This window comes from Vicia villosa, linkage group LG2, assembly GCF_029867415.1.
Source record: "Vicia villosa cultivar HV-30 ecotype Madison, WI linkage group LG2, Vvil1.0, whole genome shotgun sequence".
Taxonomy (NCBI): Eukaryota; Viridiplantae; Streptophyta; class Magnoliopsida; order Fabales; family Fabaceae; genus Vicia; species Vicia villosa.
The window spans coordinates 117,408,086-117,424,927 of NC_081181.1; the positions used below are offsets into that span (position 1 = coordinate 117,408,086).

The 16,842-nt window shown below is 35.9% G+C and overlaps 1 protein-coding gene across 1 annotated transcript; it reads right to left on the bottom strand.

Annotated features, from left to right (window-relative positions):
* Positions 1-16,101: 16,101 nt before the first annotated feature.
* On the bottom strand, positions 16,102-16,842 carry LOC131646675 (uncharacterized). The gene has a single exon (XM_058916657.1). The coding sequence runs from the start codon at positions 16,719-16,721 to the stop codon at positions 16,335-16,337; it is 387 nt and encodes a 128-aa protein (XP_058772640.1). The 5' UTR covers positions 16,722-16,842; the 3' UTR covers positions 16,102-16,334.

Consider the following 16,842-nt stretch of genomic DNA (forward strand, 5'->3'; position numbering starts at 1 on the left):
AGGGAGTGGATTATTCTGATAAGGGACACTTATTGATTCACTCTACCATTGATGATGTTTATATTGACAGGTTTTGCAAAACCCCATTTGAGAAGGAACAGATGGCTGCAGCAACAGGCTCTCAGGCAGGACCGTCTGCAGGCCCTCCTCCCACCTTTGATCCACTGGTGGCCCATCGCTATTATGCCTCCATGTGGGAAGCCAGTCAGAGGTCTCATGTTTTCCTGCACGATGCGATGCAGCAGCAGTACAGGAACTCTATCTGTGCCCCTGAGGAGCATAACTATTTCACCTACTGTGGATGGCCGGAGTCCGATCCTTATCCTGTGGGGGGTGGGGGCACTAGTGGAGCTGAGCAGCCAGGGCAGACTGAGTAGGTGCATGAGGAGGACAGCTTGTCAGATGATGAGGATCACATGTGGTGATCGTGAGGAATGAGAGAATATTATGGATTTCGTCTCTTTTGTCTTTGTTAACTGATGATATTTTTAATTCTTGTCATTTATTATTTGTTGTTGTTTATGGATCTTAAGTGGTATTTATATCACTATGACTCAGTAGTTTAATATTTCTATTTGAATGAGTTGATTTTTAATTGTTTTGTCCCCAATTTAGAATGAGTAAGTTCCACAGCAAAATAAAAATCTCAAGCAAAGTACCAACAATGGAGCAACATGCATGAAAGTGGTAGTGAGTGAAATTTTTAAGTTTTCACTTTCTTTTTCAATAAGTGACAAGTCAGGTATGAATTTTCAAACTCAAATACCTAGTGTGTGCATGAAACGTAGGTTGTTAGTAAATACTTGACAGAAGTTCTTTATGGTACACTATTTTTGTTGGATCGGCTTAGCCTTAACCATTGTGAGGAAAGCTTTCCATTGTTTACTATATGTAGGAGACCATCAATTATTTTGACTTGTTTGTATCATGCTAAACCGTTTGTCGCATCGTTTGTGGAAATCTATGGAAAGGATTTAGGCACTTGTTTGAATCAAAGAGTTTCTTTGAGCTGATTTCATCCTAAAACTTATTTTCTTCTGTGAGAGTGTGATCCTTTGCTAACCATTCTTTGAGCCTGAGGTCAAGATAAAATTCATCATATGCACCAAGGAAACACCTGGTGAGTTTTGATCTCAATAAAAAAATTTTGTTTTGGACTGTTGCACCCCAAAATTTGCCCTCTTAATTTGAGCTATAAGTTATTAACGACGTTTATTTCGTCGTTCGAAAAGTGAAAAAATAACAATAAGGAGTTCTTGTGGTTTTAAGGAGATGCGATGTAAAAATGGTTCAAGCGGTGGAAATACGAGAAAATTCATAAATACCATTTGGAAGGTGATACGAGTTGAATTCCCGCGAGGTCCCGACTCTTTCGACGATATCTACAACTTTCGTGTTCGGCTCGGAAGTCAGTTCTTTGAGGAATGTGGTCGAAATTGGAAAATTACTTGGATTTTTATAAAGAAAAGAGTGCTGAATGTAGGGTTTCGGATCTCAGAAAATTCATATCTCCTAATCCGCTAGTCGGATTCGCTCGAAAATTTAACTGGAGCTCCGTGCCATCATTACCAAGATTTCATATGTTCGGACCATCGACTGATTATGCACCGAAAATTCCCAGAATTTTAAGGATTGTCATGTTCTTTCGGTAAAAAGTGTGTTTTCGAGTATGTCGCGCCGAGTTTGAAAATTTATAACTTCTTCGATTTTTACCGTATGAAGCCCATTCTGGAGGCATTCTTTCAGAAATTTCGTATGCTTCGATTCTTCGTCACACATGCTTGTTCAGATTTTGATCCGAAGATGGAGTTTTATCGAGTTCTTTGAGCGGTGCGTGCAAAATTTTGCACAGTCGCGCCAGATGAATCGGCGTTTCTCGTCATTCGGGTTGACGTTGGTCCCGCTCTCAAACTTTGCACCGATTCGCGTTTCCTCGAAAACGAGCAAAAAAGAGATAATTAAGGGCGTTTTGGGCATTTCACTACCTCCACTATATAAGTCATTTTTCTTCACATTCTCTCATAATTTCACTTCACCCAAAAGATCAAAAACAATTTCTCTCAATTCTCTCTCAATTCCCTTGGATCAAAACCACAAATTCTATAAAACTTTCATCAATATTCATCAATTTTCTTCAAGATCAAGAACGACATGGATTGAAGATCAAGATTCCAAGTTCGAATTTCTTCTCCCTCCTCCTACATATTGTGCGCGCCTCTCTCTCTCTCTTCTCCCCTTGGGATTCGCGTTTTGGCTTCGCTTCGTGTTCGTGTCGTGTTCATGTTCGCACTTCGGTTTAGATCTTCATTCGGTAAGCTTTCGGATCTTGAATTAAGTGCTTAATTGTTGATCATTACGTGAATTTGAATCTAGATCTAGGTTTTATTTTTGATTAATGATGATTGATGACGATTGATCGGTGAATTTGCATGTCGGTGATTGATTCGGTGCATATTATATGAAGTTTGATTAGGTCTAATAATTGTGGCATGTAATTGATGTTTGATGATGTGAATTGACATACTACATGTTAAATTGATTCGAATATGAGAGTTGATTGTTGCTTGGTAATTGATTGTTGGTGATATTGAGTTTGTTCTTGATTTCAAAATTGGCACATAACATGTTTGATAAAATGAATGTGAGAGTTTATGTTTGACTATAATTGATGAAAGATTGAAAGACAATGTTGTGGTTGTTAGTTGTTGACATTTGCTTATGGTCTAGTGTTGATTCAAAGTGATAATAAAGTTTGTTTGCATGTTGAATGTTGCTCTTACTTGCTGAAAATTTCTGCTATGCTTTGCTTGTGGCTTTTTTTCCTCAATTTTGCACAACGCGCGCGATACGTCGACTTTGCTAAAAATGTCATATCTTTTTATCCGTGAGGAGTTTTTTCGACTTCTAAACATGTATCTGTACTAATTCGATGATTCAGAAGCTTTCCACGTGAACGGAATTTTGATTCGGGCAATTTTTGGTCAATTCTGGAAGTTGTGGCAGCAAGTGCGAAAATTGGCTTTTTGGGCCGAAAATTGACCGAATCGACCGTTTTTCCGAGTCCGATTGCGTGGAAATCATCACCAAAAATTCTGATAAATAATAGCGTTTTATGCTGGAGCTTTATGTTGGTTTTAGTTGGCGTCTCAATGCGTTTGCTTGTTATGTAATGTTTGCCGTAAATAGACGTAATTTGTTCGGTATTGTGCTTTTACTATAACTCTTGAACCGTGTGGATTTTTCGTGAATGTGAATAATGTTTCTCAAGTAGAATAAAATTTTTGGAGCTGTTGGTGAGGTTTATTTTCAGTTTCGGTCGATTTTTTTTATCGTTTTCGCTACTGTCCCGTTTCGGAAATCGTGCTTTCGAGCCAATTTAATAAATTTCGACTCCATATTTGAGTTCTTTGGCACGTTTCTAGCTTACCATATAATTTTGGTTTGATTCTGACGAGTTTAGTTTTCACCGTTTTTACCCGGTTTCGCCGTTTCGGTGTATCGTTGTGCATGTAAATACTTGTTTTGACTTTCGTAGTTTCGGTATACATATTTGATTTGCTTTTGAATATTATCCCATGTTTCTTCTTGTTTGCTTTCGCTATGTTTTCATCCTCTATTCCGTTATCCATTTCCGGTTTAGCTTATCATTCAAATAACGCAATTCCGATTGCGATATGTTGTTATCTCTAACTTTAGTGCTAGTGTGCGAGGCTTTTGGACGGTCACCGATCGATGCTTATTATGTGAGTGTTCTGCTTTATTTTTGAAACACGATTTCATTCACTCCCTTCGTGTTCTCATCTTGGAGACACGATCCTATTACTTTATATCTGCTTGTTTGGTTTGCTTGTTCCTCTTGCAGGTGTATTGTGATTATGCTCGACGCGCATGTCGACCTTTATGTGATTTCATGGCTAATCGGTGTGTTGACTATTTGCTTTTGCTTTTGCTTTGCTAGCTCGCTCGCGGAATCCTTAGTTTCCTTGCTTTTCTTCGCTACAGTTTACGGATCATCATCCGTTTGGTACTGATCCCGTTTCATTTTATTTTTCTCGCACTTTATCGCTTTCTCGCATTATCCTTTAACATGAGAAGTAGGACCTAGACATGCATCTGGCCAAGCCCTTGAAAGAGGCTCTGTTTTTGTTGGTATGTTTACATTTGTGCTTTGCGGCAGGGAGTCACGGTGTAATAAGTCCTATATGGCACTCCGTTAAGTCCTCATGGAAGGCACGCGGAAAGGGTTAGTAATCAACCCCCGCCTAGTCTCATCGAGTCCGTTTGGTATGCGCACGCTACGCGTCGCTCGCTTCCGAACATGCACAAGATCTTGTTATCGAGTATGTCAGGAAAAGGGTTCATGTAGACGGACCCCCGCACTTCTTACAGCTCGCGTCGCTCGATGTTGATGCTCGGTGTACGCACGCACCGTTTTCCTTTACGATCCGTGACGGCTTGGTTGCTGAGAGGGACTCGCTCCTCTTGTCTACGGCCCGATCATTTTCGCGAGGTCTAATGCTTGGTTGACTTGGGTGAGTTGCTCCCCTTGGCTATGGCGGGACCGCCTTTCTACCACTCGGCCAGTGCCGTTGGTTTGTTTGCTTTACGAGCGGAGCTCGTTTGTATGATACTACTTGGTTGCATTCGCTTTTCCCCGTAGGTTGATAGTTTAGTTTAGACTGGTACCCTTTGTATCCTAACATTAGGTAGCAAGCTTTCCCCCTAGTTTAGGTTTTCCTCATGCATTCTTTAAAACACAAACCACACTCTTTGATTTTCTTTTCTTAAGAGCTTGTTATTTCCGCTCCATTCCCGGCATAAGTCTCCAGAGTGTCGAGCAGCGGAGTGCGAATGTAACTCGTTCACCTAAAAAACACAAAACAAACAGAAATTAGTTAGCCGAGCTACGATAGCTCTGATTCTGCAAAACAGATACGTAGGCAGTGAGGTAGGGCCCGTGCGAGCATAGTCTTTTCTTTTCCCTACATTTTGCATTCATTTTAGTCCAGATTAGCGTAGATTTGTTACACACCCATAGATTTAGACACTAGCGTGGATACCATCGAGTACGATGGGCGCGAGGGGTGCTAATACCTTCCCCTTTTTGTGGTTTGCTGGCATTCCCTTCCTTTTCAGGATAAATATGTTAGTGGCGACTCTGTTAATTTTCACGGTAGCGACATGGACCATCAACCATAAACTTTGGTGATGTGGTTTCTCTTTAACCTTCATAGAAAGTAGGGGAGCATGCATAGAATCCGAGTACAGGTTGATCTCCAAGTTGGGGAGAGTCATAACCAAAAGAAGAGTAAGTCTATAGGTGGTGATTTGCAAAGAACGAAAGAAATTTGTAGCTTGAAAAAAAAAGAGAAGAAACAAAAGAAAAACAATGTTTGAAAGTAAACAGTTGTTGAAAAAAAAAGAGAGAAGAGAAACATCGAGCTACGAGTGAAAAAGAAGAATGGGTGAAAAAGTTTAAGGTATAAAGGAAAAGGAATGGAGTTATGATTCAGATGCTTCCCTAGAATAGGAACAACCCTCGATTATCTTCTTTTCTTTGAATCTAAACCGCATTACAACCCTGGAAAGACCTTCTGATTCTCAGATTCCACAGGACTTGATGCTAACAATATGGTGAAGTGTTTTAATTGTTGTTGATTTAATTGTTTGGATGAGTGTTTAACTCCTCTTTCATTCATCATACTTTTTGATGAGAGTGATTAGTGCTGATTCAACTGCGGTTGTGTAGTGTTTTGAACTTCTGGAGATAATTTTCTTTCAAAATATGTTTCATGTGTATGTTCTGAGTTTGCAGGGAGATGAAGAGTATCTGAGGTGGTCACTGAATTGAACCATTTGAAAAACCTTTTTGAAAAACTTGTTGCATGATAGTTGGTATGTTTTGAGGTAAGTAATTTTGTTTAGGGACAAACATAAGTTGGGGAGAGTTTGTTAGGAGTGAATTAGTAGTGTTTTCATCTGTCAAATTTACTACCTTTTGAGCTAGAAGTGAACATATCTTGTACTTTTTAAGGATTTTATAGTTAGAATTGAACTTTAGAGGTTCGATGCTAATTGTAGAACAACTTGCGTCACTTTGGGTGTTATTTATGTAGATATTGAAGTTTAGAAGGAAAGATGAAGAAACATGCAGGTGTATAGCTTCTAGAGAGGAAGAATCACAAAGAAGGAAGGTGAATCAAAGGCCGAGCCGCGCCAATAAGGAGCGAGACGCACCATCCCTTCTGACTTGGGTTCGCGCCGCGCCAATACGTGTTGAGGCGCGATGGTTGCGTTACAAGGATAAATTGTTATAAATAGAAGCCCTAATCCTCATAAGAGAGAGATCTTTGGTGAACGAAATTGAGAGAGAAATCCTATTCCAGAGCCAACAACAACTTCCGATGGAGAATTCAACATCAATTGAAGATATTCCCTTGATGAAGATGAATCCCTCCATGAAATCTTGTGTGTTCTTCATGGCTATGGAGAGCTAAACCCCATTGTGTTGAATTTAAGGTAGTATTTAACCTATGAAGATGCAATTACTTTGATGAATTCCTGTGAACAATTGTTTAAGTTTTATTATCAATGAAAAACCTTGCTTTTATTTTATATCATTGTTGAACTATCAATCGAGAGATAGGGTTTATACTTTCGCCCTAGGTTTTTACATTGACTTGTTGATTAATACTCAGAGATGAGGTTTTGAAGAAGTTTTCATAAATCATCGTTGTTCATTCCCTTTATCTTTATAGTTATTCTGAGAGATCGAATATCATACCGGTAGAGGTGGTTCTAGATTGATCATTAGACATAATATCAGTTTTGAGGATGAATGAAGATAATAACTTAGATAATGTTCACATGTGGATTAATTGATTATTGCATATGAATAGGTTGATGAACCCTAGAACTCATCATATTCATTCACCATTGTTATTCGTCTTTAAGCTTTTATTCATTTAAATCTTATTTTGTTAATTGCAATTCGAGATCACATAGTCAAATCAATACTTTTCATGACTCATTATAAATTAACTACAGAACAGCAGCAATATTACTCATTCTCTGTGGATACGATATATTAGAAAATATTTACCCAAAAATACTTTCAACATTCCGCTAATTTTCCATCCCCGAGTTTCAATATCCACTTCGAAAACTTTTCAAGTTCAGAAGTACTTGTTTTGTTCCCAGACTGTTGAATTCGCATATTCTTTGTAAGCTTCAAAACAACACAGTGATCCCATATGTACGATGAATTAATTGTGGCATGAATTATATCTGAACAGCTTCCTCTTGGTATAACGGGTAGAATCTGCCGGAAGTCGCAACCAAAAACAATTACCTTACCTCCAAATATCTTGTCACATGATTTGGATCCACCCATGATGTCTTTGAGGGTTTTATCCAATGCTTCAAAACCAAACCTATGAGCCATTGGAGCCTCATCCCAAATTATCAACTTTGATAATTTTAATAGATCACCGCGGTCACTTCCTTTGCTAATATCGTACGTGGAAGACTCGAAAGTAGGTATTGGAATCTTGAATTTGGAATGTGTCGTCCGACCACATGGAAGTAAAAGTGATGCAATTCCCGATGAAGCAACAAGCAAGCATATTTGTTTACGTGATCTAATATACGAAGCTAATGTTCTCCACATATACGTTTTTCCTGTGCCGCCGTATCCATACAAAAAAACATGTCTCTGTTCTGGTTGTTAACCGCTTGCATGATCTGATTGAACACATCTCTTTGCTCACCTATACCAAAATTAATGCACAGTGAGTCAAAAACATATTGAAACAGTACTTTATAGAAAAAAATCTTTTATATTGGTCATATGCGGTTGTTTTAAGTACAGAGAATTGATAAGTTAAGAACTACTTAAAATTACTTGCAATGTAGATATACTTCGGGTACCTGTGAGTTTTTGATATAGCTTGTTGAATTCTTGAAGCTGCTCAGCTTGACTGTAGTTTCTCTCTTCGTAAATAAGCTTGTTTCCCAGCTCCTCAATGACAAAACCTTGGGGTTTAGGCATTCCAGGAATGTCACTTAAACTCTTCCGGTTTCTTTGAAGGAGTTTCTCAATTTCAATCAATGTCAAATTCATTATTTCCTGTTCTGATAACTGTAAACCTGAGCAAAAACATATTTTTAAGAAAGTGTAACAAATGAAGTCATCTCGTGAATTATAATATGTATACAAAATTATTACTACCTCTGTTGTTTGCAATAATCTGTTGAGAATAAACAATGCCATAAGCTAAAAGATGTTGTGTCCTACGCCAAACATGGCTTGGCCTGGTAACCTCAAATAATGTCCAGAACCCCAATGATAGGCCTCTTCAATAGCAGATATAAACTCTCGATCATCGCAATGAATCCCATTGCAAAACACGTATCTCGGAATGTGTTGTACTTGACATTTTTAACAATCTTTATTTCGTCATAACTACGCGGACCTCTAACATGGGTTAGCATCATCCTAAGATAATACAATTCCCCGGTTGTTGGAGGAACCCATATTAGCCTGCCAATAGTATAACCCCTTTGACGGGGTTTCCACTGCCGTTTCTTTTTATCATAAACAAACTTTGAAACAAAATTGCTGTATGTGAGTTGTTGTGCTTCTTCATACTTTTGATTTGCCTCAAACCATGATGTAAACATAGACTCAGTTACACTTGGTTTCTCAAGAACTGCTGTAATACGATCAATATCAGTGTAGAAAACTAAATTTTCACCTTCGTAGTGAAAATGAAGTCTTTCTACCACTGGTTTTCTCCCGTGAATTGGGAATGCATATATTCTCTAAGCAGCCTCACATGGTGAATCGTACCTACAGTCGATTTACTATTTGATCTCATCAATATTCTGATATTCATTTGTTGTTCCATCTTATTTCTTGACAATGGCAACAATTATTCTATCATATCCTTTATTGATGTACTTGAGCAAATATTTAATGGATGTACTTTGATTGCACCATTCCATGTTTATATGAGCTATGTACTCCAGTAACAACTTTGAATTGTATGGAACAACAAACCTGTTATCATCTCCACTCCATTCCTAAGAATGGTGTGTCCGCTATCCCTTCTTCTATAAACTGGATATCCATCTTGGTCAACAATTGTTTCAATTTGAAATTATTTAGGAAAATATTTTGAACACTTACCTTCCTTCATACATGTTGAATTCCTTTTGTAACTTCCACAAGGACCGTGAATCATGTGAGTTTTGACCAAGTTATATAAGTCTTTATCAGTTTCTTGGTTTGGTATTTCAGCTGATATGATTCGATCAATGTCATTTGGTGTTGGATATTTGTTACATGGATGCAGGAAAATTAAGATGTGAGCATGGGGTAGGCCTCTCTTCTGAAACTCAATGGTATACATATCTACACAATTTGCATGTTACGAATAATAGTTAGTTGAGTACAAATTTATAGTAAGTTAAAGTATAAAAATATTGAGTATCATCTATTGATAAAAGAACTTAGATGCAAGCACTTTACCCATCAAACTCTTTTTCGTTAAATCGGACAATAATTCATCAAATATTAGTTTAAAGACTCTTGAAATGAGGTCTGGTCGATCAGCCGCTTTTAGATTTACAGAACCAAGTACACGTTGTAATTCAGGCCAGTTCGGATTACATGTGAACGTGATGAAGAGATCAGGAAAACCAACATAACTGCAGATGGCCATTCTGTCGAAGTACAACTGATCCATGTATATGCGACTACCAACATATGACGAAGGTAGTGCGACCCTCTTACCTGTATTTGAACCTTGAGTCTGGCCATTTGTTCTGGCATCCTCAAGATGGTGATATTTTCCAACTCTAAGTTTTGACTGATTCTTTCGAAGCCATCGAAGTCTCTCTGATTCCATCATGGTGAAACCATCGACTATAAATTGTTGGAACAACCTGCGTGATCTGAGAATTATTTGTGCTTCATTAATTCGTGATTGAATCCTAAAGGCGAACCACTCCATAATGGTAAGTCTATTTCTTTTTGTTGCTTGCTCCCATGGTACATCTTCAAATACAACATATGTTTGTGTTTGATCCAAATTAGTAGCATTATTTGAACCTTTAGTCCGACGTCTGACATTAGGCCTGTAACCATCCTCACCATAAGGGAAAAGAAGTGGATATTGAAACCCCAGATACGATGTATGATATTCGTCTATTCTTTGAAGACCTCCAGCTTGTTTCTGCATAATAATGTCTCTTTTTTCTGCTGTATCAACATCACCAACAATAAGAGCGGCTACTTCGGAAACAGTCAGTTGGTTATAGATCCTTCCATCAGTATTTCACTCTGAAATTAAACGCATCTTGAGGTCAGTATCATTTCCTTCGGATAGTCTATCCCTTGCCATTTTAAAAATTTGAGCATGGACATTATGTTCATAAAACATCTGTGATAGTTTACTAACAATATCAACATCTACTCCGGCTCCTTCACTATAATGTAAAATAAAATATTACCCAAAAATATTTATAATGGGATACAATTTAAAGACTTATTATTAGATTGAAGGAAAAGAATTTCACCTAAATCCTTTGACTCTGTTCTGAATCTCATGTTCAGTATTGTAAATATATAGTTGGGCAAAACGTAGGGTTTGTCCTGGAAATGGTAACATGCTGCCGATGCGATGACATGATTGACCCTGAATTCGATAAACTGGAGGACCTCTGCCATTGTTAAATCGATTGTCCATTTTAGCTCCTAGAGATGTAAATGCGAACATCATATTGTACAGGAGAACTTGTTGTTGGAAATGTTTTGATTCACTTGAATTTTGTTCAAACAACAATTTTTGTAAAACAGGTGGTGGTGTTTTTAACAAAGGAAGCTGGACCTTTCCTTCTCCACAGCACATAGAAAATTTAGGATTTATACAATTCCGTGATTTCACCTTCCTCTCCTGATACCACATATTTGCACCACAATGTTGACACTCAATTATCGGATCTCCTATATCATAATAGTCTCCTAAATGTTAAAAGTAAATAATATGTTAAATACAATAATGAACACATTTTCTACTATAGTGTAAACTGAAGCGAAATGTAACCTGTACTGTGGACATCCATATGAACGACTTTGTCATCGAAATTTTCGTCATCCTCTCCCATAACAGATATAGTATCCGTACTATAACCTATTAACACAGTTATTTTAAGTTAATATAATAGGAAGCACGGGAATGAAATATATAATAGCAATTACCATTATTGAAAAAAGTAAAATACATTCTGAATCTGAATGAGATGCATCATTGTCACTGTCGTCTTCAAAAAGCCGGTTGAGGTTGTCTTCTTGACCTGATGCATAGTTTGTGGATGCAGAAGCTCCTTGAGTATAAACACTATCAAATCTCCTTGCCAAATTGACTCCCAACTTGCTAATGTTTGTCCGAGAAACCGCATTTGGTCGAATATTATTTCTCGAATCTGGATAGCTTTGAAAAAATGAAATTGGTTACGTTTTAAGATTGGATTGTCGTGTTGGTCTTATGGAATCTGGGATATTTTGAGTAATTGTAGACGATGGATTTCGAGTTCGTGAACCATCTCTGGGAGTAGTTGCATGAGGTTGTTGAGCATTTTCTTTATCAGCTCACCTTAATCTCTTTGATCTTTTGTGTTCAAGTACAGCCTTTCTACGATTTCTAGCATCTCTGGCTCTTTTCTTTCTCAACTGTGAATGAAAAAATTCATTTTCAGATGAAGTTAGATCATTCATTTCCATAACACAATAAATCAGTTTGTCATTGTAGATGTAGAAATATTTTGAATGTACATGCTCTTATAGGTGTGCAGACTTTCCCTCCAAATGCAATTTATGTGATCGATGTTATTAATTTGTTGATACCCCCAATAAAAGTAGGGCAATGATTTATAGTTTAGAGAGTGGGATAAGTTATTCAATGCTGATATAAGAGCAATGATTTATAGTTTGGAGAGTGGGATAAGTTATTCAATGCTGATATAATAAGTGAAAATCGGTTTCCAATGCATTGGAGGGAGTTGATGAAAAATTTTTTTTTCATGCAATTGTGCCAATGATGGTTTTCTTGGAATCTTGACATAGTGGCTCATTGGTATATGAAAATCTGTTTGGGAGATAGAGTTAATTATTGCAGATTTCAGGTAGTTAAAAAGTTTTAATTTTTTTCTGTATAGTAGATTAAAAGATTTCTGTTATAACTTTGGTACGTTGGGAATAAATAAAGGATGCTATAAAAGGAAGTCTATCTTTAAAATATTGATGAGAAGAATATATAGTTTAACAGAACATGTCATTTTTGACCATTCAATGAGTAAATAAAGTTTTTCATACAAATGAATGGAAAGATAGAAATACATGTATTTAAAGATAGACTTTGGAGACTGGCATAACTTATGCAATGATGCAGATCTTATGAAAAATGTTATTTGAAGTGCAATGGGGGAAGATATTGAAGGGTTATTATTTTATTCATGTTTTGGGGGCAATAAATAGAGATATAAACGTATATTTAATAAACCAAAACCAAAAGTAATAACCAAAATAATTATTAATGATGCAACAACATAACAAAATTCAACACCATCATAAGGTTCAACACAATAGCAACCTTAAAACAAAGTTTCGGATAACCAAGTAAAATAGATAAAACGACAATGACAACAAACAACTAAAAAAACAGAATGACTAAATTCATCAATCAAACATTTGGCTCTATCTTCACTTTCTTCGACGGTTTGGTGCCAGAAAATTGTGTGGCTCCATAAACTTCACAATCAATTTCTTCAACACTATCACGGACTGAGGCATCCTTAGCAGGGGTATTTGCAAAGTTAGTATTAGGATCATTTTCCCCAAATGCAGAGTTTGATTGCTTCAAATACAGAAAAACATAGTTAGTACATATGAAAGAAATCACATTGTATTAGGGGATATGTAAAGAATAAAATACACACCACAGCTGGTTCAACAGGAGCTTCAATTGTTTTTTCAGTTACAGGAATACTTTCAGCCTGAATATTGCAATTTGTTAGTATTTATTGCAATAAGTATAATATATTCTTAACAACATAACCCAATAAGTTAAATGGTCAAAAAATAAAACAAAATAATACCTCATTAGGAATAAAATCCTTCTGAATTTGATTGACAAAGTCTTCATCAGAAGAGAATTTCCACACAGAACCCTGCCCAAAACTTGGCTGAACTTTGACTCTGAAAGCCATTTTCTTACCCAATAGCAATTCAAGGTCATCGGGATATACCAACAGATCATCTTCACCCTCCTAATAAAGGCATATTAAAATTATATAGCAACTTTAAAAGAATCAAGTAAGGATGAAAAAGAGGAAAATAATCATCAATACCTCCATCATTTTCTTATACATATCTTCGGCAGACTTGCCAATAATCTCAGAACAATCGGTATCCCAAAAAACAAAACGATACTTGAAATCGCCATAAAAAACATAAACATCAACCTTATACCTGTTATGCAAAGCTAACAAAATTAATGTAAGTTAAAAGCACTCCATATAATATGATAGATGTAGTAAGAAAACATAATGAAAATATGATAATCAACCTTGGTATTGCTTTTTGAACTTTTTCTCCACATGAACACTGATAAGGATTGTTTACATCAGTTGCCTTTAAAGTACATTTGGTACATCCATAATAGAACCAACCATGTTTTGACACAGAAAACTTCAAGGTAGTTGCCACAGTGACACATAGCAAATCCTACATTTTAAGAAACTATGTCAGAACACTATGTTAACAGTGACACATAGCAAATACTACATTTTTAATTAATCCCATATATGTATACCTGCTTGACTTTGCATAGATCACTTAAAGACATACATTTCGCCTTATTAACAAACTGTTCAACTGTAGTTTGCTGAGATGATCCAGACCAAATAGACATAGATTTTGAAGATTGTGTTGGCTTTTCGGATTGCTCATCAGCAGGAAACCTATAACAATATTGATATAATTTTTAAACTAATTACATATTATGTGAGGAGAAAAAAAATCTAAAAACGTAACAAATTTACTATCTTACTTAGACATAAATTCTGTAATCTCTAGAATTTCTTCATTTATTAGCAACTTAGAACCACTCCATCCATTTGAAACTGAAAATGAAATACAAAACAATCAAATAAAAAGTAAAAGTGTCTGAAAACAACAATTCAGGTGGAAAACAAAAATCATGAAGGGAAACCTTGTGAATCCATGATCATTGCATGGGTGAGAATAATGACAATACCACCATTACTTTTCACGTCATTGTAAAAATCCAAAAATTGAGCAGCATAATTCTCCCATAAAGTGCAGTTAATAAAATTACCACTGTTAATAAGAAACTCGTTAAAAGTACAGTTTAACATTTTATAAATCAACTGTAATTAAGAAAATGGTCGGTAAAGAAATTAGATGGGGAGACAATCTACCTTAGGTCTTTGAGTTTTAGAGACACAAAGGTCTTTTTCTCTGGTATGTTACTTTGAAAATTGTTGATCTCATGAACAGAACAAATAATGTCTGCAACACAACAACAACAGGGAAATTAAATAAACAAAATAAACCATCTTCTCAACAGGAAAAAGGCAAACAAACGTGCATCTAAATAAAACACACCTTCAAGTCTGTTAACCTGACAGTTGCCTCCAACAACATCTGCAAAGTCTTTGAAATAATACCTTTTTGGAGGAATGTTTTCAAGATCAACCATTTTCAAAGTCGTACCACCAAGGAACAAATTTTGTTTGGAATGATCACAAAGCTTCCATTGAAAATCATTATCATAGACACAACCATTGTTGATTATGCATGTCATGTTCTCATGAATTCGTCTTTTCCACTTAGGAGTATGATCGGCACGTATTAGAACCTGAATTCTGTCACCCTATTAAACATTGCAACAAACGGTAATTAGTACAAATATACAGAGAAGAATGAAACAAAAATACAGAGAAACCAATTTATCAGTTATTACCAATGCATCCATTATGACCATTTCCATATGCTCGTTACCCTTACTGTTCACAACGATCCAAGCATCAAGAACTCGAACAGCCAATCTCCATGTCTCCTTGGTGTCGTTAATGTCCTTAATACAATCAATCCGTCGACTCATCTTAGCTTCTGCAACAGAAAATAAAAACGTAAATGATATGTATTAACAAAAACATGTAGGGTTTTGTTTCTAACTTTGAAAGTATACCAATGATAGAGATAGGGAGAATGATGTTTAGGGTTGAAGGAGGACAAAAAAAATGACGAATTGTGTTTAGGGTTACTTTCTTATAGAACTCGTGTGGAATTGAAAAGGCAGCAGAAAAATTGAATGGCATGGAAGTTGAAGGGTTTAAGAAATTGGAATGATTTATCGTTCACTTGGCTCAATGCACATTGGAATTGTGTAACGATGGTTTTATTTTCTTTTCTTGTCTAATAAGAAATAATGATAATGATTATTGTGCTGAGTCAATATTTAATGTAAGGAATAATTAATGGTTTAAAATGCATTAAAATAGGTTATTTGGAATATTATTGATTCTTTTTTATTTAAATATGTTAAGTAGTGATTAGGGATTTAAAATGACGATTAAGGACATGAATTAGTGCAAATAGAATGAGGTTATTAAGATATTAAAGTAATATTGGTAGTATATTACTTTCTTATATTGTTATTAGATAAAAAAGTTAATTATTAACTTATTATAAATGAAACAATCCATATATTTAATGTTTTAATCATTAGGTTAAGAAGTAACGTCTAAATTATTTATGAAATAATCTCTCGAGTTTCTCTCTTTTTTATTTTACCAAAACAAACTTAACTTCTTTCATTCATAAGAATAGAATCAATACAACGAGGAATACTCTCAAGTTTCTCTTATATTCAAGAGTAATATCAAAGTCAGATTCGACTAGTTTAGATGGATGGAGATGATTGAAGTATCAAGTATGATAAGAGTCTTACTTTAGACTAAAAAATGGATGTTACCAAATTCCAATGTATATAACACATAATGATATACTAGTATTTCGCACACATATTATTCATTGCTTCATTGGATAAAAATCAACCACTTCCTATAAATGTAACTCACTACAAAAGTAGGGAAACTTTTAGCAAATCTAAGCTTATTAATTACCATAGTTCAGCTCAAATTTGATACTACTAATAATATATAGAAAGATAATATATATACTTTTGGGACTAATATACTAGACATTACAAACATGATATTGCCTCTATTATTGGTGCTATGCTATCTTAATTTGGTAGAACTGGAACTGAGAAATATGCCTCTGCCACTGGTGCTTCAATTTCCACCATTCTTGATTCACTACCAACATCTCCAATGAAACCTTTGTAGAATGCTTTAACCTTAATTACCATGTAAAGAAAAGATGTTGCAAGGTAAGAGAATCCCAACCTCTGAAGCTTCTGTGCTTGAGCTAGATTTGTGCTGCGTTTTGCACCTTTTTGATCTAGTGATCCCTTATCAGTACTAGAGTAGATTATGCTGTTCTCTATTTTATGGTAACCGTAGTTTTGGCGGCGACGAGAGAGTGTCTTTTTGCTTCCTCTTTCACCATAAGAGGCTGCATAATGCATTGGTGTTTGGCATCTTACATCACTAACAAGTTGTGAAGCCATGTTAGTGCTTAGAAATTAAGGGTATGTAGGAGAGAGAAGAGGTGTGATTGTGTGCGTGAATAGGGGTATGTGGAAGTTAAGTGATAGGTAAATGTTAAGTAACCTAGATCTAAGAGTGCAT